The sequence below is a fragment of the Acartia tonsa genome, chromosome 8 (assembly GCF_053477335.1).
Source record: "Acartia tonsa isolate MP-2025a chromosome 8, ASM5347733v1, whole genome shotgun sequence".
Classification (NCBI taxonomy): domain Eukaryota; kingdom Metazoa; phylum Arthropoda; class Copepoda; order Calanoida; family Acartiidae; genus Acartia; species Acartia tonsa.
This window is the reverse complement of record NC_137267.1, coordinates 17758121-17783573: the sequence shown is the minus strand read 5'-3', so window position 1 is coordinate 17783573 and position 25453 is coordinate 17758121. Positions and strand designations below refer to the sequence as shown.

At 31.6% G+C, this 25453-nt stretch overlaps 2 protein-coding genes across 2 annotated transcripts in view; one reads left to right on the top strand and one right to left on the bottom strand.

Moving 5' to 3' along the window:
• Positions 1-25453, bottom strand: part of Pbp49 (proximal sequence element A Pbp49) — a 168512-nt gene that overhangs the window by 46356 nt on the left and 96703 nt on the right. The gene's annotated exons all lie outside the window — the stretch shown is intronic.
• Positions 9018-17957, top strand: LOC145325439 (uncharacterized). Its single transcript, XM_080168418.1, has 19 exons — positions 9018-9092; positions 9389-9456; positions 9718-9783; positions 9885-9913; positions 10137-10211; positions 10994-11082; positions 11385-11491; positions 12222-12367; positions 13122-13205; positions 13324-13396; positions 13952-13988; positions 14260-14372; positions 14555-14618; positions 14768-14892; positions 15595-15673; positions 16310-16370; positions 16463-16541; positions 17069-17152; positions 17763-17957. Exons 1-19 carry the CDS (start codon positions 9032-9034, stop codon positions 17895-17897), a joined length of 1575 nt encoding a protein of 524 aa, XP_080024544.1. The 5' UTR covers positions 9018-9031; the 3' UTR covers positions 17898-17957.

Here is a 25453-nt window from a genome sequence, read left to right as displayed (position 1 = left end):
ATTTGGCATAAAGGTACATTTGACATAAAGGTACATTTGACATAAAGGTACATTTGGCATACAGGTACATTTGGCATAAAGGTACACTTGGCATAAAGGTACACTTCACATAATGGTACATTTCACATAAAGGTACGTTTGACATAAATGTACATTTCACATAAAGGTACACTTGGCATAAGGGTACATTTAACAGAAAGTTACATTTCACATAAAAGTACACTTCACATAAAGATACATTTCAGATAAGATACATTTCACATTAAAACATTTCACATAAAGGTATATTTGGCATAAAGATACACTTGACATAAAAAAAATTTTTTAACAAAAATGTATGTATATTTTACATATGGGTAAACTACACAAAAAAAACCGTTTCACACAAAGGTACATTTTACATAAAGGTACATTTGGCATAAAGGTACATTTCTCATAAAGGTACATTTGACATAAAGGTACATTTGCCATAAAGGTACATTTGACATAAAGGTACATTTCCCATAAAAACATTTGACATATATTTTACAAAAAACAAAATTTCATATAAAGGTATATTTAACATAAATGTACATTTCACATAAAGGTACATTTCCCAAAAAAAACATTTCACATAAAGATACATTTCCCAAAAAAAACATTTCACATAAAGGTATACTTAACACAAAGGTACATTTAAAATAAAGGTACACTTGACATAAAGATACATTTAACATAAAGGTACTCTTCAAATAAAAGTACACTTGACATAAAGGTACTCTTCAAATAAAAGTAAACTTGACATAAAGGTACATTTCATATAAAACTACACTTCGCATAAAATCATGTTTTTTATAATTTTATTTTGGTACCCAAAGTTTTATACTGGTACCAAAAGTTTTATACTGGTATCTAAAGTTTTATACTAGTACCCAAACTTTTTTACTGGTACCAAAACTTTTATACTGGTACCCAAAGTTTTTTACTGGTACCCAAAGTTTTACACTGGTACCCAAAGTTTTTTACTGGTACCCATAAATTTATACTTGTACCCAAAGTTTTATACTGGTACCCAAGTTTTATACTAGTACCCGAAGTTTTATACTGGTACCCAAAGTTTTATACTGGTACCCAAAATTTCTTTTGGTACTCAAAGTTTTATACTGGTACCCATGACAAATATAATTAATGACAAATTTATGAGAAATGTATCTTTATGTGAAACGTTTTTATGTGAAAAATTATTTAATGAGGAAATTTTTTATGTGAAATGTATCTTTATGTGAAACGTTTTTATATGAAATGTACCTTTATGTGAAATGTACCTTTATGTGAAATGTACCTTTATGTGAAATGTACCTTTATGTGAAATGTACCTTTATGTGAAATGTACCTTTATGCCAAATGTACCTTTATGTCAAATGTACCTTTATGTCAAATGTACCTTTATGTCAAATGTACCTTTATGTCAAATGTACCTTTATGCCAAATGTACCTTTATGTCAAATGTACCTTTATGTGAAACGTTTTTATGTGAAGTGTACCTTTATGGCAAATGTACCTTTATGTCAAATGTTTTTATGTCAAATGTACCTTTATGTGAAGTGATTTTATGTCAAGTGTTTTATGTGAAATGAATTTATGGCAAATGATATTATGTCAAATATTACTGATCCTTGGATTCTGATATAACAACAAGACCAGCCACTTCACAATGCAAATTATACCCTTCGTCTTCCTACATAAAACAAGGATGACAGCATCCATAAAAGCGAAGCACTGAAACGGTAGGACAAACGGACATTAACACTTGTATAGTGTCAGAACTGAATAATCAGAACATAGATGTATGTATAAGAGTCAAAGCAAAATTGTATGTAAATTTGTTTAAAAACAGCTTGATGCAGGATAAATTTTATGGACATACTTACATTTTTAGGACTTGATTATAGAGTTGCTTCGCTTATAACATTATACTTTGTTGTCCCAGGAATCAATATACAAAAAATCAGATCAATCGGATAATTAGATCACATAAAAATTCGTTGTTAAAAAGTAAAAAATCAACATGTTTAAAATGAAAGGACATTCTGATAATGATTATAGAGTTGCTACGCTTTCTAAATCGTACCTAACTACTAAAGGAATCACCATGCAAAGTTTGAAATCGATATTGAAATTCTAACATGCCAAAATTAACGAAAAAAGCTATCCGTTACGGACGGACGGACGGACCGACCCTAATTATAGATAAGCTTCGCTTTTAAAAAGATTTGAGTGGATGCGGAATTTTTAATTTTAGTGTCTGAATAATCAGAATATAAATCTTTAATTTTTAAGTAAATTTGTTGAAAAAGCTTAAATACAGAATAATGTTACAGGACATAATTACATTTTTAGAACTTGATTATAGAGATGCTTCGCTCATAACATTGTACTTTGTTGTCTTAGGAAAGAGTATTCCAAAAATCAGATTAATCGTATAATTATAGCAAATAAAAATTAGCTGTTAAAAAAGTTAAAAAAACAACATGTTTAAAATGGACGTACGAACATTCTGGTAACAATTATAGAGATGCAACGCTTTCTAAATTGTACCTAAATACTAGAGGAATTATCATGCAAAGTTTGAAATCGATATGACAATTTTAACATGCTTAAATTATCAAAAAGAGCTAACCGTTAAGGACTGACAGACGGACTGACAGACGGTTAGGCCGACCCTAATTATAGAAAAGCTAAACAGATAAGGTAATTTAAGGTAACATTTCCACTATTATCATGAAATCAATAGATTGTTAAAAATGAGATTTAAACTTTGAAAAATGTAAATCGATCCGTTTTTAAAAACCTTTTATTATTACCGTGTAAATAAGAAAAGCTGCCCCATCACATGAACATCCAATTTTACATCCTACTAAAGAAAAGAAAAAGATATAATAAGTAATTATCAATAAAAAGTTAAATCTACTAAGCTATTAAGCTTTTAAAGGGACCCGCGACCATGGCTCAACACGTAGCGCATCCGCTCGTCGTCGGGAAGGCGATAGGTTCAAATCTCGGTCCGACACCGCGTCATAACTAAAGATGTAAAAATGGTACCTAATGCTACTATGTAAGGTGTTCAACATTAATATCAAGAGTTTGCAGAATGCTTTGACCCAAAACACGCGCAACTCATTTCCATGCACACTGCACAGTTAGGACTTCTCAGGCAAAGTTGGTGTAATCAAAGATTAGGTTGTCTGATGAGTGTTGCTTAACTAATACCCCAGGTGTTTGGACAGAAAAGGATACATTTGGCTCCTTTTAGTTTTCCTGGGTTGTTGGACCTAGCGTTTGAGTGTTAAGGACTGCATCCCCGCCCGTATGAGGTAGCTTTTAAAAAGATGATAGGCATGGTTTTATTGAAAACAGTGATAAATAGGTAGGGTCAGGTTACTAACAAATATTTACTTACCTAAGTATAAGGCATACTGGTTGGATTTTTCAGGATCTAAACATCAATTCTATTATACCATTGATTTTATTAGAAAAACATGATATACTTATAGCCTATTTTCAAGATAAATTCAACAGAATATGCTAAAACTAGCAAAGAAAATGCCATAAAAATCTTTCTAAATTATAAGTTCAACGTTTTCTAAAAATAAAAACTGTAAAATAAAATAAAATTTTAATTCAATTTAAAGACTGAACATTAAAGACAGCTTTTTAAAAAAAAATTAAAGAAAAGTTAATTTTAGAGAAGATTGTGTCTTTTATCTTTCTAAAAAGTTTAAAAATTAGTTACTTTAATAACAAAAAATTGCTTTATACAACGTTAAATTAGTTTTTTTTCTCCAAATATTATGCACTTCCCATGAATAGAATTGTACTTCGTTTAGGACCAAGAAAAAAATTACCATTAAATCTGAATAGTTGAACTTTGTTTGGAATATAATCTTTAATGTCGTAGAAAGACCTCCAATACTGAAAAAATAAGAATATTTTAAATATATAAATGTACAAGATTGACAAAATTACTAAGTAGTGGAGCATAGAAATTTAGAAATTATAAAAATTTAAAAGCTATACAGTAGATACTAAATAGTTAGGTGAATCACCAATATTTCTCCTTCTGTAGATTAAGGTTATTAGTGGAACAGTTTTGATACTTACGGAGTGTACTATCCAAACAAGATGTAATAAATGTCCGCAAAGATTAATCCTACGAATGAGAGATCGTGTTTATTATATCTATGCCAATAAATTAGTATACTATGAACAAAAGATGAACAAGAAAGCAGTAAGATATTCCGAATGCCAATATTGTTTGATAATTGACTGACAGACAGACAGACCAACACGATTAAAATGTAGAGAATCAAAAACGATTTTTCTATAAACTTACCAATTTATTTCTGGCTGAATTTTTTAAAAACTTGTAAACCGTGCTTATTTTGTTTTCATTTTGTGGTGAAATTTTAAGCAATTGGAGCAGTAAAAGGAAAATTATTTGAGCTAATTGCATTTTATTTTTCTGAAATTTAAACAAATATTAAAGTGTAAATGACGTAACAACATCTAAGCAACTTTTTCTTAGAGTATTACAGAGAGACCAAAAGAACAAAAGTTAAAGAGTAGATGCTCAATGGCCACCAAAATGTGTGTGTGTGTGTAGCCATAGCTTCTTAGTGTTTGGACCTAAGTAGTCATGGAGTAGGACAAGACACTTTTGTATGCTAGCACCAGGGCCAGCCCAAGGTCCACGCTCAAGTACAAGTACTTGACCCGCTGTCTTAAGGGACCTACTCTTTATTACCTCACCCTCGCCGAGTATGGCAGGTGTCCCAAATTAAGTCACCGTAATGAATGACGCTCTCCACAGAGGAGCTTGGGTTAAGGGTTTCACTGATATTATGTAATCGATTATTGAGTATCCAAACTACCCAATTATCACCCTTCTTACACAACAAAGGGGAAGTTGGGTGAATTCTCGAACTCGAACTCTCACCACCGTAACTAAGTGCGTTACCACTGAGCTACGACGCCACCAAAATAACTTGAACTTTGTATGCGTGTCAAAATGCTTTGCTTAAAATTCATTTCATAACTAGATAGAGCAAGTGTAGACGAATAGGGATAATCTAGAGATATACTATCTAAATCAGCCAATAGGAGATCATCGTAAAAAACGAATCTAAGTGAAGGTATATTCCAGACATATCATTGGTTTAAATTGTGTACAGATTTAGGTAGAAAAGGCATATTTTGTCACATGACATGACAAAACCTATATTAAGTTAGCGATGAAAAGTTGATTTTCATAGGATAAACTTAACTATCTCCTCGAAAAATTTATTTGCTTGATTATTTAAATGCAAAAAATAAACAAACGTGTTTGTCTGCTATAGAAATCCCTTTTTAAGTTGTACGAATTTTGGGGTCAGATGGACCATCTAGATATATTATTTATATTGGTAAAGGTTACAATGAAAAAAAAGGAATGAATGAAAAGTTAAGCTGGTATAGAAAATGGTGAGAAATTATAGACTAAGCGGTGCATTTGTCATTTTGAACTATTAGGATGTTTTTCTTAATAATCTTATTTTTACTAAACTACAGAATCTAAGTGCCATTTTGGTTGAGCATAGAAAGGCCCCCCCCCCTCACTACCTTATGTTTGAAATAATTTTAAAAAAATGTTTGGATTGAGTAGTTTTTCGTTTGTTTTATTTATTACTTTAGGTCAAGGAATTAGACTTAGAAAAACAAAGTTATAACTTTCATATTTTTAATTTATTTTTAAAAATAGGGAGGTAGGTTTCATTGCTTGGCATGCACTTTGAAGGAAAACGCCACAATTAGTCTTTAATGTTATCATGTCATTTGTATAGTAAAAGAATATCATTGCAATAAAATTAAACACATCCATAAAATTGACTTTAGTACACCAAATAGGCTAATGCCAGTTGAACATTTGTCATATATCCCCCCCCCCCCACCCAAAAAAAAAGATAGGGGGGCGTTTGCTCAAGTACAAGTAAGGTTGAAAAACCTTAAAGGTTCAATTAATAAAATCATGTATGAAACAGAATCATAGGTTGTGATGCATGATTTTCATTTTTTAAGAACATATTTTTGTCATCCATTACATACCTACAGACACATAAGCTTTGTATTTATAGAGCACGAAGCTGTTTATAGTGACTGTAAATAAACGACGTCGTACAGTACAAATGACCAGTGATAGGCCAATACACAGACTAAATACCAATGGCAGACCAGTATAAATTTTTATTGACCAATGGTAGGCCAGTATGACGTCAATTTTTAATAGGCACTTAAATAAGCTTCATAGATCACGGTTTGCTAATTAAAACTTCTTTTTTTCTAATGTTCACAAAAAGTCAAAATATTCAGATCACTGTTTTTATAAAATATTCTTATTGTTGATGTAAAATTCACTACTACAATACATTTCACAGGTATGCAATATACTAAAGTTCAAGATAATACAAATTTTTATTTGTTTACTTACAATTATTAAATCTGGGTTCTATAATTTTTCTCACTCATTTGTTACTGAATTTTATAAAGGCTGTTCAGGCAACATGCCTCTGTTGTCAGTAACCTACCAACTTAACCGTAGAACCTGTCGGGCCATCCCTTGTTAAAAGCCCAAGGATTTTATGGTTAAAAGATACAACATGAAAAGAATTGCATGGAAAATGAAATATGTAAATGAAATAAAATATCATAATTAAAAAATACGGCATAGGGTGGGTGTGTTATTTTTCATTTGCCCGGAGTGGCCTTTATTTTCGTTGCCCTAACCCTGCAGGGATACCCAGTACCCAATATTACCTAACCTAAACTAAAGTAAACAAAATATGAAAGAATAAATCCCCTCTCCTTATTTTCAAATTTATTTTAAACTAATAATGGGAAGGGGGGGGGGGGGGGTGGTTGCTGAACTATACATTTGAGGAAAACCCCTAACTCTTTTTAAAAAAATTCTATGTGAAAAAATGAAAATTATTTCCTTTTACATATCCTTTTACTACAAAGCTTATGTATAACTCCAAATATCCATCTTAAACAAGACTACTCTAGTTAATTGTAGTAAACCGTAATTTAGTGTACTATGTTATATGCCATGTTTTGTACTGTCTCACACTTTAATCTCACCCCCCCCCCCCCCCTCCAAAAGATAATTATTTTCTTTTAACCTTTTTAAAAGCGAAGCTTTTCTATAATTAGGGTCGGTCCGTACGTCCGTCCGTCCGAGATAGATAGCTTTTATTCGTTAATTTAGGCATGTTAGAATTGTCCTATCGATTTCAAACTTTGCATGATGATTCCTGTAGTAGTAAGGTACGATTTAGAAAGCGTAGCAACTCTATAATCATTACCAGAATGTCCGTACGTCCATTTTAAACATGTTGATTTTTTTACTTTTTTAACAACAAATTTTTATGTGATCTTTTTATCCGTTTGATCTTATTTTTGGTATATTGATTCCTGGGACAACAAAGAACAATATTTAAGCGAAGCAACTCTATAATCAAGTCCTAAAAATGTAAGTATGTCCATAAACATTATCCTGTATCCTTATCCAGGATTTTTTGCTCTTGGTTACTTATGGATGTTGTCATCTTTCTTTTTATACTGGTTAGATTTTTATATCCCACAAAATATAAAGCTTGGATGTCCTTAGCTTGAAACACATATTTTATTTCACTAAAATATTGAAATATTTTTTTAGTAGCGAAGCTACCTTATACCTCTCTTTATCCGTATGTCTATATTACTATGGGGAAATTACTTGATTTTCTTGGCTTCAATTCAAGATATTCAGCTAAACAATGACGTATAAGCAGGAGTGCCTAGTATTACATTGTTTTGTCGGAAATGCAACTTAAGCGAGGGGTGGAAGCATTTTTTTGTATTGTTTGATAGTTTAAAATCATTATTTTAGCTTAATGCTTAAAATCTATTATATTATCAGCTTTTAATGCTTGGTGTTAAAGAAAATAATCGTCCTTGTTTAAAAATAATCATTCCAGTACCCTGAGAGTTTTAAAAATAATCATTCCAGTACCCTGAGTGTTTTAAAATTCAGAACATGGTATTTGTGTTCCATTGCAGTTTTGCACTTTCCTGCATTTTTCAAGGATTTAGATGAAAAAGCTGAAAATACAAATGTATAACAGAAAGGAAAAATAAAAAAAAATATTATTAATATCATTGAAATCAATGCCCCTAGAGACTCTAGAGGGAAGGAAGGGAGGAGATAAGTGGATTTAATTTATTAAGCCTTGACTTGAGAATTGAAATGGATTAAATAAGATTCACACTACCTTTTAGCTTATTTTTCTATGATATTTGCAAAGGCTATCTAATATCACCTCGAGAGAGATTATTTAGTCCTTTGACACGTATATTAACTTTTTTGTCTTATGTGGATATTATTAACCTTGTTATTATACTGTAATTAATTAATCATGATCAATTTTACTGCTTGTTTATGATTATTTATGTCATGTATATATGTATGCCTATTTTACTATGTGTCATAAAATAAATATTTCATTTCATTTCATTTCAAATAATTTTTCCGGATTTTTTTGTTAATTATGTATTCTGAAAATTATTTAACAATATTGTCTTGGACACTTTTTTGGTTGCGAAGCTACTGTAAATTTCTAAATGTCAGTCCGTACGTCTGTATGTTACGGAATGGGGGAAATGTGAATTTCTTGGCTGCTTTTCAAGATAGATGTCTAGGTTATTGATGTAGATTACCTGTGCCATAGAGGATGAAGTAATAATTAACTTGGTCGATCGGTCTGTCGGACCAATAATTTTTCTTATGCAAAGGTTTCGTGATTTTTGTATTTTACACACTGAACATCTGATGTACAACTGACACTGTCTGTTGGTCATCCATATTTTTTGGGCTTCACTACTTATGAATGTTGTCATCCTTTTTTTGTTTTCTTAAAGATAAGAACAATACAAAAACTTATTTTTATTTAAATGAAAACAGTATATTTCTAAACTGAAGATGATAATGTTATCATTATCATTGTTAAAAGTTTTCCTGGTAATTTCTCTACCAAACATAGGTACATCATATAACTAGTTACGATTTATAGGAATTGCTATAATATCTGTTTTTATTTCTATCCTTTTAAATAAAGTATTAAGGTTTTTGGTTGGGCCATTGAGGTCTCTCTAACCGCTCAAAAGATTGTGTTCTCCATTTAATAAAGCTTTGCAGAGTTCCTTGGTTTGCTTTCTTGATTTTAAATCTAAGGGATGGTTTGAGGCTATTCTCTGCCACCTCCCTTCCCCTGAAATACTTAGTATCTAGATGCTGTCACTAGTTATTAATTATTAGTTATTATTTGTTTAAATTAAGTATTTGGAGATGGTTTAAATTGGAAACATATTGTTTCTCCATTGAATGGTATGGCTCTTGAAAATAAGGTAATGTTATTATATTACATGCAGGGATAAATTTATAAACATCCCAATCATGATAAACAAAATTACCCAATATGCAGATTGAAATTATTTGTAGAATAGTATAAAAATGAGAGCAATTAAAGTAGGCATAGTTTATGAGCCAACAAAAAAAAGGTGGCTATAAAGTTTAGGGTACCAGTGTGTATGTCCAATGTAAAATATTTAAAAAAACGATGTCTATAGTTATAGAGAAGATGCACTACTAACATATATATTTTTTAGCCACGTGAGCCTCCAAGTTTGACCGCTAACATCCAAAATATCCCGTCTCAATTGTGGGCATTTGAGGTGAAATTTTTTTGGAGTATCTTGAAAATTGCTATCAAAGAAAAAAGACAATCTGTAATCTATCTTGAAATAATATACTTTTTTGCTTGAAATTTTTTTAGGATGATGGTGTATTAAGAAACAAAGATAGGTAAAATGCTTGTTTATAAATAAAATCTCTATTAATATCTGTAAAAAAAACTAAACCTTTGTAGTTTTCTTATCTTTTAAACATTGTGTAGCCACTGCATTGGAACAATTTCAGGATGTTAAAAAGAACTGAATGGACTTTTAAAATTTTGATTTATGGCCCCATTTATGTCTCACAAAGCATCGGCTATTTTACAATAGGGGTTTAGCTACTGTTAATTTAGTTTGCATTGCCTTGAAGCAGATGGATTCATGTTTTCTGAAGTAAGATTGAAACCTTGTGATGCTACAGATATTAGGTAATGTTTGTTCTCGTATTTATTCGAATCCGGTAAATAGGAACCGGTTCTCATCCATACGAAAAAACTATGTCTAGCATCGTATTATATCCAGCTTTCTACGAATATAGAAATGTACAATCATAAGATTAAAACTAGTTTTTTTAGCCGGTGACTTTGTCACCTCGGGGCTAAAAAAACTAGTTTTAATCTCATAATTGTACATTCTATATCCACGGAAAGCCGTTTATAATACGATGCGAGAAATAACTATTCTCGTATTCATTCCAATCCGGTGGATAGGAACCGGTTCTCATCCATACGAAAAAACTATGTCTAGCATCGTATTACATCCAGCTTTCTACGAATAAAAAAATGTACAATCATAAGAATAAAACCAGTTTTTTTAGTTGGAGCCTTCGGCCCCTCGGGGCTAAAAAAACTAGTTTTAATCCATAATTGTACATTCTATATCCGCGAAAAGCCGTTTATAATACGATGCGAGAAATAACTATTAATGATTTTACATTCAAGAAGATCTTTCATTTATTATTCTTCTATGCAACTATGTCAGTTTTTATTGGTCAGAAATCAGATTTACAAGGCCACTACTTTTGATGTGATAATGATATTTTCTCTGATGAGTCTTTGAAATATTTTGTATCTACTTATCCCATTAATCACATTTAAGGGAGAAAATATTTTCATGTAAAATGTAATCTTTAAAATAACACATTCTTTCTATACTTGTTTTTAATTCACTTTTCAGCAATGTCATAATTTTTCAATTTCTTGATTTTTAGACAACAGTGGTACATAACTAAAGCTGATGGATTAGACAATTTCATTATTGTCAGCAAAGAATGGAATTTGGTTCTCACTGTTAAAGAAAGTAAGTACTAAATTTGAAATAAGGTTAATTGTTGTATTTATGAAACAGTAACCTAATCATTTAAGTTCATATATAAAAAAGGAGCCGTTGTTGAATTTGTGGGCTTGTTTGTTTGCATCTTTGTGAGAAATTATCCCTAGCTAAATTTTACTAAATTGATCAATCACTAAGATAGAAGAATCTTAATTATTCAACCAAAGAAAACATAAGACAGAACAAGAGATATAGATTAATTGGACATCAGTAAGGATACTTGAAATAAAAATTTTAATTAAAAGTGTAAACAGTCATTCCAAATAAAGAAGGTATGGAGGAAGGCACAGGAGTTTGGCTAGAAGAATATGAAATTGCTGATCATAAATTGTGGAACATCTTAGATCAAGAGCCAGAAACAAAAGTTGCTGATAAGGTATCAGTATTAAAAAATAAATCATGATTGAAAGTTGTAAGAATTTGACTTTTGAAATCTAGTTCAATATTAAATCTAAGAATTATTTCCCCCATAAAAGCATCAACATTCAGGGAGTAAAGAAAGGGGACAATGGGCAATTAATTCAATATAAGAGTTATCAAAAAAAGGCCATGAAATCCAGATTAATCCAATAAATTTGGGGGAAATTATAAAGGGATTGTTAATTAAATAATAGATTTCCATAGCGTCATGTAAAGTGAAATCACAACTTGTTTTTGATGAAACATATTGAGGTTTTATGGTGTGATTTTTATATTACAAGATTATTGGACACGGCCAGCTGCTAGCTGGATGGGCAAGAAAATGACTGCCCCTTTTTATTCTGTTTATTTCCCTTGCCCCTAGCCCCCACCTCCCTTCTCCCCATCTGCTACATTCAAAAATAACACAGCAAGTAGTTATTTCTCTTGCCCCCACTTCCCTTCTCCTCGTCTGCAATATTCAAAACAAACACAACGAGTAGCAGCATTTCATGCGCTAGTACCCAAACTCAGTCAGAAACTGCTAAATTCTTGCACATTCCCTTTAAGCCAGTACCCAAAGTCTGAGACTTCTAAAAATTGAATATTCGATCCATTGTCCCCTCCCTTACTCCCTGAACAACATTTATCTTTTCTGTTATTTGATCTTATTTGTTATTTCTGTTCTAAATTAATATTTTGTTAAGAATATGTTGTTAAGAGTTTCATTAGAAGCATATCCTGGAGCTGTGGCAAATGATGGAAAATCAGCTGTTTATTATGTACAAACAGACATTACTCATGAGAGTAAAGTTCTGATTTATCTTGAAGGTGGTGGCCTCTGTGTTCCTAGGTAACTTTTTGTTTTACATGACAAGAAAAAGGTAAGATTAATTAAGTAAAGATTTAAAGAAGTTAAGACACTGCTTTGCAATAATAATTTAAAAGGCAGTAGTATGAAGCGCATCTGCTTTTTGTTGGGGAGGTGATAGGTTCAAATTTTGGCCTGACACCACATCATAACTAAAGATGTTAAAAATGGTTCCTATTGCTGCTATGTCAGGTGCACAACATAAATAGTTAGAGTAGGAGGAATGCCTTTGCCATAAACAGGCGCATTTTATTACCAAGTACAGTTAGGACTTCTCAGACAGAAGTTGTGCAATCACTGGATTGGTTGGATGTAACTTAACCTATTATCCACCAGTGGGCATTAGAGTATTGCATTCTTTAACAAGCAGATGGTGCCCTTGGGTTCTCTAGATAATCACTAGATGTGTGGTCATCTAAATTGACAATAATTATCATAAGTGTCTAAATTTAATAAAGATTTTAATAGAATTATGGAACTTATTTGATATGAGGCTAGTTTATGCAAACCAATCCATGTGATCAAGTAATTATTTCATCAGAGATAGGTTTTTGATTTGTGTTAATTTCTCAACCAATGACAAGTTAATAAGAATCAAAAATTCATCTCAGTCATCTGCCAACAGTAATTTTCCAACTTTATATGTACAAATTTTGAAGTTATATAGATGTACCATAATTTACTCCTAATTTTACTTTATGCTGATGTTGGTTAAACATTTTCTTATTTGATTTAGTGAAGGCCAGCAAACATGTGAGAAAAGATGCACTAATACACCTTATTATTGTACACCCCCTGAAGACCTTTTCAAGGACATTAGGTATTGATAGTATTAGCATTTACCATTGTTTAATTTGTAAATTTAAAAAATATATAGTTAGCTTACTGATATAGATCATAATTTAAATCCATATAATGTTGTACTGTAAAATATATAGGGACAGTAAGAAATACCACACTATATGGAATCCTGATCCTATCATTAATCCAGCATTTCATGATTTTGCCAAGGTATAATAGTTTTGGAAATAATAATAGGTTTCATACCCAAGTATGTTTCTTGCAAAATTAAAGAATTATTTGATTTGTTTTAACTGTTTTTCTACAATAAAGCTAGATATTTATTTGTTTAATGAAACTAGTAAATAAAAGATTTTTTTACCCGCAATTGTGGCTTAACATGTAGCTCATCCGTTCGTCACCAGGGAGGTGATAAGTTCAAATCTTGGTGCTGACACTGTGTCATAACTAAAGACGTTAAAAATGGTTCCTATTACTGCTATGTCAGGTGTGCAACATAAATAGTAAGAGGAGGGGTAATGCCTAGGCCCATAATTAGGCACAACTCATTACCATGCACAGCTAGGACTTCTCAGACAAAGGTCAAGCAATCAAAGGGTTGGTTGTCTAATGGATGTTACTTCATCTATTATCTTTGGGTGTTAGAGTATTGCATCCAATTACATGCGGTTGCTGTTCTGGATTCTTTAGATGACTACTTAAATCAAAGGAGAACTCCACCCTTATGAGGTAATGGTAAAAAAATAAATGATTTTTCTCTTCTAGGTAGAGGTGCCCTATATTAGCAGTGATGTTTACTCAGGTATTTGGGTATTTATAATTTTTGAAAAAAAATTTGCTATACCACTAGCCTCTCAGGGCTTTATTCAAGAAGTGGGTCTCTAATTTTTGATAAAAATAAAAATCTTTAAGATTAAGGAAGTGATGATCTCTGCTCTCTTTAAATATAAATTCATTGGAACTAAATGAAGATTCCATTTTGAATACAGTTCAATAAAAGAACTGGAAATCCTAATGGTTTAAAGTGAATATATTGATTAGGTATAAAATATTTCTTTGTATTTCAATTTAAGGCACTCAAGATGCAAATCCTCAATCTGAAAACTATTGCTTTCATGGTAAATATATAGTTTCTGCTATCTTTGAGGATCTTATAACCAACACCAATATTACTAAAGCTAAACAGGTATTTTTCCTCATTAAATATTCACCCTTATCATTAATATATAATTAATTTTTCTTAAGACAAAAACAATTAAAGATAAGTAATGAAATAAGAAATAAACACTCTTTATCTTGAGTTATTTGTCTTTCAAAAAATATAAATCACAAGAATTTTCCCTTATTTGTAAAGAAATAAATGTTAAGGTTGTGTTAATGGGAGGATCTGCAGGGGCTTTTGGTACAGAATCAAATTGTGACCTTTTAGCAGGTTAAAATATTTTAAAACATAGTTTCAAATTCAAATCTGCAGATTAACTACTCAAGATACTACTTAAAATTGTTTAAAATTAGCACTATTCTAAACATTTCTAAACAAAGTATAATAATTCTTCTTAAATGCTTTTTTTGTATGTACAGACATGTTACATGCTGCTTCCCCTACCATTGATGTCCGTTGTATATCTGATAGTGGAACAATGTACCCTTGGAATGTACACACTGATGGCTGTGACCCATATGCTCTAATGAAAAATGCTAACAAGGTAGAGCAAATGAAATAACAATGACTGTTGAAGCTATAAATAGCTTAGTACAATCAAGCTAATCAAGCTGTTTTAAAAAAAAATTGCGAACAGTACACTTTAATATATATAAAATTTTATTTTTAGCAATTGTATAGTTGGTACCCTAATGGTTTCTAGCCATCAAACTTCCCCTCTCCCCCCCTTTCTATTTTCATGTTATTTTTTTTAATTAATTAAATTTATACTAGGTTAGGTTAGGGAAATTGGTTTTAAAGGATAGCCCCTAACATGTTCAACTCTTGATTGGCTTATCTTTAAAGAAGGTATTCAACATCCCTTTTTCATTAGTTTTCTAGTTTCCCTTTCCCCTTAATTGCCCGAAACATTAATAGTTATTTCTCGCATCATAGTATAAACAGCTTTCCGCGGATATAGAATGTACTATTATACAATTAAAACCAGTTTTGCCTCCGGCAACTTAGAGCTAAAAAAACTGGTTTTAATCTTATGATTGTACATTTTTATATTCGTAGAAAGCTGGATATAATACGATGCAAAACATAGTTTTTTCATATGGATGAGAACCGGTTCCTATCCACCGGATTTGAATGAATACTAGAAAAGTGTTTATGATGCGCATTCCATCTGGTAACCATTTAAAATTATTAAAAGTTTTCTACAAGGTCTGAAAGTCAATAGAAGTACATTTTGAAATTCTAGGCATGGGCTGCTGTAGGTGATGCGAGTTGCGAGTTGGATAATCCAGAAGATCACGATCCTTGCCTTTCCATCAATACAGGTAACAGCCCTGTTAGGATTTACAGATAGAGGTTCAAGTAATTGTATAATGATATTGGGTTATTGTCAATTATATAAAATGTTATGATTAAAGTTATCAGGGATATTAGGTTAGGTAACGGCCAACAGACAACCAACTGATTCCACTCTACTCTTGCTATTAGCATCAGGTGCAATTTGTCTGCACCATTTGGTTACATTTATGTACTTCTTTTTATCATGTCAGACCAATAAATTAAAATAAAACTACTCAATTCTAATTTAAAGCGATTTCGGCTTTGTAGTGAAACAAAAATACAAAATAAAATAGATTAACTAACAAAGAATCATTTAAGCTAGAATATAAAGGGACTTTTTTATTTTGACCAAGTTTTGAGATACACTCCATTTACTCATCAACAGATCTGTAGTATAGTACATATGTATATACAAATAACTACCTGCCACTCATTTTATGACATCTTTTTCGTCTGCTAGCAAATTGTTTCTACTTGTCTGTGTTAATATTCCCGACATAATTGGTTAATTTTCAAAGACCCAATTGAGAGTCGGTAAGAGGTCATTGGGATGGGGACATACAGTTATATAATTTCGTCCCCCTCTAGCGTTTTACTCTAATTACTCATCTTATTTTCAGCTTTCAGATATATTGACACTCCCATGCTGATTCTAATGAGCGCAGAGGACACAACGATTAGGTAAACTATATTTGATTTGTTTTTTATAGGTAGAAATTTTATGAACTTAATATTAGAATTCTCTTCTACATCAATAGATCTATTTTGTCTAGACGGTGCACAAACAATGAAGCTAGTTTCTGGACAAGATGGAGGGAGGAGCTAGCTGCTATTGGACGACTTGTTGTTGAGGTAAATATATCTTGATTAGGAATTTGATTATCTATATACTAGCATCTATGCCACCTAGAGGCCTCTAGTGGCACATAAAGGGGAGAGGGGATTTTTTTTTATGTGCGATTTTTCTAGGGAGTTTGGTTATAAATTAGTTATAAACCTTTCCAGGACACATGAGAAGCTGCATTGTAAAGTAAAACCATATCAATCAGCAAGATCCTTCGGTACAAACACACAAATCCAGTTACTTTATTATAAGAACTAGAGGCTACGCCCTCTAGAAGCCTCTAGGGGCACTTAAGGTATAGGGAGAAAAGTCGACCTCATCCTATTTTAAATTTGAGTTTCAAAAGAGTAAAAAAATATTATTTTGGGGTGAGGGGGTGAAGACACCCTCCCCAAAAATAGTTTAAAACCTTCCCAGGGAAATATAAGAAGATTCACTATAAAGAAGAACAATATCATTTTAGCGGTTAGGCAGATCCTTTCGGACAGACATAAAACGCTTACTACTTTATATAATAGGATTATTTTGTATTTAGGAGAGACCAGATATTGGGCTATATATAGCAAATTGTCCCTATCATGTAGCTACTGGAAACAGTGTAGTATGGTCCCAATTGCAGGTAAAAACACAAAATGTTAAAAAACTACCCTGTAATATATTAGAATTTAAAGTAAACAGGGATGACAACATCCATAAAAGCGAAGCTCTGAAACGATATGACAGACGAACATTAACTTTTGTTGAGTGTCAGAACTAAATATACAAAATATGAAAATATAAGGTTTGACAAAATTATACGCAAATTTGTTGCAAAACTTCTTAAATACAGAATTCTGTTTAAGGACATTTTTAATACTTGATTATAGAGATGCTTTGCTCATAATATTGTACCTTATTACAATAGGAATCAGTAATAAACAAAACAGATCAATCGGATGTTTTTATCACATAAAAAATTGTTATTAAAAAATTAAAAAAAATTAACATGTTTAAAATTGACGTACGGACATTCTGGTAACGATTATAGAGTTGCTACGCTTTCTAAATCGTACCTAACTACTACAGGAATCACCATGCAAAGTTTGAAATCAATAGGAAAATTCTAACATGCCTAAATTAACGAATAAAAGCTAACTATCTCGGACGGACGGACGGACGTACGTACGGACGGACCGACCATAATTATAAAAAAGCTTCGCTTTTAAAAATTCATCCTTTTATTATTCCAGATTTCAGTAGAAGGAGGACATGAAGGGGAGACAATTCTTCTGAAAGATTTAATCTACAATTTTGTCAATGATATTGGACCTATACATGCTATTGATAATATGGACAGTTATAATCAAAATTGTTATCACCTGTAAAATTATAAAAATATGCATAACATAATCAAATATAAGTCAAGGGTAAGGGTATAAGACAATTGTGAGTTGTTACAGTACATCCCCAATGATGATACACAAAATTACATAAAGACAGATGGTGTGAGGGATTTAGAGAACTCGTGTTAAAAAAGAATCCTATAATTTCCCAGATGTTGCTTAACCAATAACAGTTTCAGGTTTTCCCCCCACCATGGTGCACCACCCGCAGTAAATGGAAAGTGGTCTTTATCATTTTAAAAAATCATTTGATATGTTTGGGAAGGATAAACAGAAAAGTCATCTGTGTTTTTCTTTAGATATCAACTTACCCCAATTTTAATAATATTGGTTTTTAGGGGAATTTTATGTAAATTTTCTCACAGTGAAGCTATTTTTAAATGAAAAAAATCACGAAACCTTTATTTTATTTTATTATTTTTTAAACATTTAAAAAAAGAAGGATGACATTGACAGAATCCGTTAACGGATGAACAAACAAGCATTTACACCTTGTTGTTAAAGGAATAATTGTTCAAACTTTTAGAATAATAGGATATTATAAGAGCTATACATTACATAAAGGTTATCCTTTGTATGTGAGATGTTAGATAACAAAGTTTCCTGTATCCAGGATTACTCTTTAGTTTACAGGATAACTCTAACCTTAGACCGTGGGAGACAAGGATTTTAAGGGATAAGACAATGGATTATAAATTAATAACCATCCCCATACTGAAATATAAATTTATCTTGTATGCAGATTGGAATTATTTACTAGAAGATGTGGACAATACATTAGAATAAAACACTAGAGGGTAAAAGGGTTAACTAACTGTATCTTCCCATAGCACTCCCCTTGTGCCACCTTTCAATTGGGTCATTAAAAATCAACCAATGGTGTGGTGTGTATTAACACAGCCAAGTAACGGGAAATAATTTAGTAGCAGAAGAAAAAGGAAGTGTGGTATTTATCTGTTTATACATCTATAAATAGATCTGTTGACACTTCTGGCTTAGAAATAACCAATCAAAATTAAATAAAAAAGCCCAAAGTGATGGAGCTTGCCAACAAGAAAATGTAGTTAAAAAACTTTGGGTACCAGTGTAACTTAAGTCTAATGTCCATTCCCTCAACAAACCATATGTCAAAACATAACAAAACTAAATCTATTTTAAAGTTTAGGTTGTTTATAATATTATGAAACTAAAAAGCTTGGTAAACCTAATTTAGAAAGGTTTCAAGTAACTAAAAAAAAACTAAAAAAGTGTTTCTACAAAAACTCAAATAACTGTAATATAAATCCACTAATAATTCTACTCTATAATTTTAAATGCGCGCCAGTCATTACAGATTTTATAAAAGATAAATGTTTCAAATTAGTTTGGTGTTGTTTTTCTTAAATTGCCCAGCGAGCACAAAACCTTTTTTTTTGTTAATTTAGACATGTTAAATTTGTCGATTCAAATTTTTAGAAACGATTTAGAAAGCTTAACAACTCCAAGTTAGAATGTTTGTACGTCCATTTTAAACATGCTAACTTTTATGTGATTTAATTATCCGATTGATCCGCTTTTTGGAATGATTTCTAGGACAACAAAATACAATGTCATAAGCGAAGCATCTCTTTAATCAAGTTCTAAAAATGTAAGTATGTCCTAAAACATTATCCTGCATTTAAGCAGTTTTTCAACAATTTTACTTACATTTTTTTCGTTTTTTTACATTTATATTCTAATTATCAGTTATGACACTCTACAAGTGTTAATGTTCGTTTGTCCTACCGTTTCAGAGCTTCGCTTTTACAGATGTGGTCATCCTTATTTTTAAAGAATCCACCCAGTTTTGTATGGATACTGCCTATAATTAGTTTCACTGCGCTCAAATTTCTAGGATTCCAGGTATTGGATAATGGACGATAAAATTCTTCTTCACAAAAGCCTTCAGTTTATAATTCTACCTTTGGTATTTTGTAAACTTGTGGCCAAAGAAATCAATAATAGTTCCAACCACTGCTTTGTCAAACGCCAAACATAGACATAGAATGCATAGAATTACGTGGCCCGAAACAGTAAGGAATATCAGACAAGGGTAAAAGGGTTTTTAAAAGCGAAGCTTTTCTATAATTAGGGTCGGTCCGTCCGTACGTCTGTAACGGATAGCTTTTTTCGTTAATTTAGGCATGTTAGAATTGTTCTATCGATTTCAAACTTTGCATGGTGATTCCTGTAGTAGTTAGGTACGATTTAGAAAGCGTAGCAACTCTATAATCGTTACTAGAATGTCCGTACGTCCACTTTAAACATGTTGATTTTCATATGAAATTTGTATCAGATAAAATTATCCGATTGATCTAATTTTTGAATAAAGATTCCTAGGACAACAAAGTACAATATTATAAGCGAAGCATCTCTATAATCAAGTCCTAAAAATGTAAGTATGTCCATAAATATTATCCTGTATCTAGCATTTTTTCAACAAATTTACTTATAATTTTTCTTTGACTCTTATATAATTATATTTCTCGTATTTATTTGAATCCGGTGGATAGAAACCGGTTCTCATCCATACGAAAAAACTATGTCTAGCATCGTATTATACACAGCTTTCTACGAATATAAAAATGTACAATTATAAGATTAAAACTAGTTTTAATCTTATAATTGTACATTCTATATCCGCGGAAAGCCGTTTATAATACGATGCGAGAAATAACTATTTGATTATTCAGTTCTGACACTATACAAGTGTTAATGTCCGTTTGTCCTACCGTTAGAGTGCTTCGCTTTTATGGATGTTGTCATCCTTGTTGATACACAAAACAAGACCTGTTGCAAATCCGACACTGTATTTTTATTCGTTTGGTAACAGTAACAGTAACAAGCCCTTTTCACTCCACAGGGGGAGCATAGGCCGCTGTAAATTTGTCAGTTTTTCTGTAACAATGTGGCTTTTTATGGATATGGGATAGGATTGTCAGTCCTATGATTGCGGTGTAAAGCATCCAATTGCCCATCAGACAACCAACCCTTTGATTGCACGACCTTTGTCTGAGAAGTCCTAACTGTGCATGGTAGTGAGTTGCGGCTGTTTGGGGCCAAGGCATTCCCCCTACTCTAACTATTTATGTCGCGCACCTGACATAGCAGCATTAGGAACCATTTTTAACGTCTTTAGTCATGAAGCGGTGTCGGACCGAGATTCGAACCTATCACCTTCCCGACGACGATTGGATGCGCTACGTGTTAAGCCACGGTTGCGGGCTTATCCGCTTGGTAGATGATACATTTTGGTGGAAGAAAGGGATGCAAATTTATCAAACTAGCAATGTTCCCTCCATCCCTTACAATTTTTGTTTTGTTTGTTAAGAATCAACTTACAAAAAAATAACAAACTTTTACAGTTTTTTGTTTCACTTTTTACTTTAATTTGGTAGTATCGCTACTACTTATTAAAGAACGGTCCATATGTCTTTCAATCATGGTTAACTTGGATTTTTTAAGGGAAGCAGCGTCTATTTTTCTCTCCAAACACCCCAAATTTTAGGCAAATAATACTCAATAGACAACCAACTCATTGAATGCACGAAGTTTGTCTTAAATTTCTACCTTTGCATTTATTATGGGCCAATACATTCCCCCTAAATATTAATCGTACCTGACAACTCCTTGTGGGCATGCCAACACGTCACTTCATATTTTTGATGTTTCACTGCTTATAGATGTTGCCATCCTTGTTTTTATGCATCTATCTAATGAGGAATTGATTGGACACCAAGTAGTACTTGTGCAAAAGCAGATAGTTGCTGCACCATTAGAATTAACAAATATAAGGAGGTAAAAATTAAAAGTTAATAAATTTACAAGCAAAGCAACTCTTTCATTGATTTTATTAGGCCCTATGTCTGTTTTATTTGTAAAGCATTAGTAAGAGATTGAATTAAAATACAGCTAATGTACAAACAAACATAATCGCTATAAATAAGGACTTTGTCCTTTAATAAATAGAACAAAACATTTGAAATAAATCTTTACTTTAGTAATAAAACATATTACGACTAGAAATTAGAACACAGTGCAGTAACAATTCGAACACATTATTGACCTGGTTGACATTCAAGGGTAGTAAATCTATTTTTAGTAAACAAATATCAAAACATCTTATCAAACTAAACAATTTATCCATCATCCATCATCCAGAATTAAGGGAGAATGAATTTTCCAATTTAGGTAAAATGTGCATAGCTGTTTGCACACAAATATACACCCTCACACACATACTTACACGCACACATACACACACACACACACACACAAACACACACACATATTTGCACACATTCTTAAACATACCCATCCATAAATGATGGTAACAAAAAAGCTTTATTATTCAACCAATCTACTTTACTGAATTGCAAATATTTATAAGCAAAGCCATTTCTTCTTAATATACTAAAAGAAGCCAAATCAAATCTTTCCTGTAATTTTTAACCAATCCAGAATGCTAGTTGTTTCGTCCCTAGTCTTTAGAGCAAAATAGCCTAAAACAACCCCGAGACATTTATAAAGCTTCACTAAAAAGTACCACCAATTAAGATCAGCAATTTCAGAGAAGCTTTAGTTTATATTATAGGATAGAAATGAAATAAAAGTTTAGCTATCACCCTTTTTTGCACCCTACTCATAAATTTATGATGTACATGTTTTAAAACATCATATATAGAGCTACAATATAACCCCTTAACATCCAGGGACTAGGGAGATATAATAAAGATATTCCTAAACATAAAACATTATATAGAGCTACAATATAACCCCTTAGCATCCAGGGACTAGGGAGATATAATAAAGATATTCCTAAACATGAAACATCATATATAGAGCTACAATATAACCCCTTAGCATCCAGGGACTAGGGAGATATAATAAAGATATTCCTAAACATAAAACATCATATAGAGCTACAATATAACCCCTTAGCATCCAGGGACTACACATAAATTTATGATGTACATGTTTTAAAACATCATATAGAGCTACAATATAACCCCTTAACATCCAGGGACTACACATAAATTTATGATGTACATGTTTTAAAACATCATATAGAGCTACAATATAACCCCTTAACATCCAGGGACTAGGGAGATATAATAAAGATATTCCTAAACATAAAACATCATATAGAGCTACAATATAACCCCTTAGCATCCAGGGACTAGGGAGATATAATAAAGATATTCCTAAACATAAAACATCATATAGAGCTACAATATAACCCCTTAACATCCAGGGACTACACATAAATTTATGATGTACATGTTTTAAAACATCATATAGAGCTACAATATAACCCCTTAACATCCAGGGACTAGGGAGATATAATAAAGATATTCCTAAACATAAAACATCATATAGAGCTACAATATAACCCCTTAGCATCCAGGGACTAGGGAGATATAATAAAGATATTCCTAAACATAAAACTTCATATAGAGCTACAATATAACCCCTTAGCATCCAGGGACTAGGGAGATATAATAAAGATATCCCTAAACATAAAACGTCATATAGAGCTACAATATAACCCCTTAGCATCCAGGTACTAGGGAGATATAATAAAGATATTCCTAATCATAAAACATCATATAGAGCTACAATATAACCCCTTAGCATCCAGGGACTAGGGAGATATAATAAAGATATTCCTAAACATAAAACATCATATAGAGCTACAATATAACCCCTTAGCATCCAGGGACTTGGGAGATATAATAAAGATATTCCTAAACATAAATCATTATATATAGAGCTACAATATAACCCCTTAACATCCAGGGACTAGGGAGATATAATAAAGATATTCCTAATCATAAAACATCATATAGAGCTACAATATAACCCCTTAGCATCCATAGTATAATAAAGATTTTCCTCAACATAAAACATAATACAGAGCTTTTCTTATCATCTTTAAAAAAAACTAAGATGTTCCTAAAGTCAACTTTTACTGCTGCTCATGCACATTTGTCCTTTTACCTCAATTTTGTTTGCATTTCATTTCATAAAGTTTCGCTATTATTTGTAAAGACCCTTGCTGTTCTTCATTATCAATCCCTTATTCCTGATAACCATCAAATTCATATGTTATATTGATCGAGCAACAATGGGCGGATTCTAGGGTGGTTTTATTCAAATATAATAACACCACTGTGACTGAAACAAGGATAACCACATTCATGATAAACACAACTCATATTGCATATGGACCACATCTTAACCATTTTAAAATGAGGGAGGTTATGTAAATTAAGGGTTAGGTATTCTCAGAATATCTACAAACTGTAGAAAACTTTTGATATTTCCTATATTTTAAAATTTTCATAAATGCAACGAGGGATAAGGCAATGGATGGTAGATTTTTTTTCTCCCCAGGCCACAATAGTTTGTCCTTCATTCTTCACTTGATATTTTATAAATATTCCAGTTACATCGCCCCTAGCCTCTAAGGCAGGGCAAATAAAAGTCAGGAAATTGCCTAAAACCATCCTAAGATATTTATAAAGCTTCCCTAAAAAATAATCAATTTGAACTACTAGTTTCCGTGCTATTTAGCTTCAGACAGAAAAAATCTTAATACTTTAAATTATAGAATATGGAATATAAGCTTATCCTTATATTTCTATTCTGCAATAAAGAGGACTATTCACGAACAAGAGCAAGTGATTCTAATCACCTTCCAGCATTGACCCATAGTATTTTTTTAGTAAATATACTAGGTTTATGTTTAATATTTATTTATGCTTTATCGAATAAAAAATTAGGTTTCACCATTGTTTTACATGAAAAAAACTTTGAAATGTTAAGCATTGTTTGGTGCAATATCATCGAATGTTTTGATGAGTTCAAACTGTTGTTTAAAAGCTTTGACACAAAAGTATATTATTGTGATTAAAAATGTATATTCAAAAAAAGGGTTGGTAACTTGTAAACATTTTAATTAATGTACTTTTGCAATTTACAACATTTAATGCTTTTCTGCAATGTTATTTTGTTTTGTCCTTTGAACTCAACAAAGCATTTGATGATATTGCTTTAAAAATTGCTTTACATTTCAAAGTTTTTTCATATAAAACCATGGGGAAACCTAACTTTTTAGTCGATAAAGCAAATATTAAACATAAACCTAGTATATTAACTAAAAAAATACTATGGGTCAATGCTGGAAGATGCTTAGAATCACTTGCACTGGTTCGTGGATAGTCCTCTTTGATTTACATTTATCAGCAAGGATAATAAGGTGTATGTTCAGTAATATCTTGAAAACCACAAAAACGATCTATTCACGAATTTGAAAAAAAATCTAGCATTGTTTCTGATGAGGTTTTAATTAATATGGAGGGGGAAGCTCCCAACTAAATTTCAGTAAATAAAAAGGTCCACCCCTTCCGTTGTAAAAAATCAAGTATATGAGTTTTTTTCTTCTTAATAATTTAAATTATTTTATTAATATTTTATGATTTTATCAAATTAATAAAATAGATTCGAATTAATTCTTT

Bases quoted from the DNA above. Each gene is read 5' to 3' on its own strand.
- LOC145325439 (XM_080168418.1), top strand. From the start codon at position 9,032: ATGATAATGTTATCATTATCATTGTTAAAAGTTTTCCTGGTAATTTCT. The intron at 9,457-9,717 runs GTAATGTTATTA...TATATTTTTTAG, and splicing joins GTATGGCTCTTGAAAATAAG to CCACGTGAGCCTCCAAGTTT. The intron at 12,368-13,121 runs GTAACTTTTTGT...TATTTGATTTAG, and splicing joins GGTGGCCTCTGTGTTCCTAG to TGAAGGCCAGCAAACATGTG.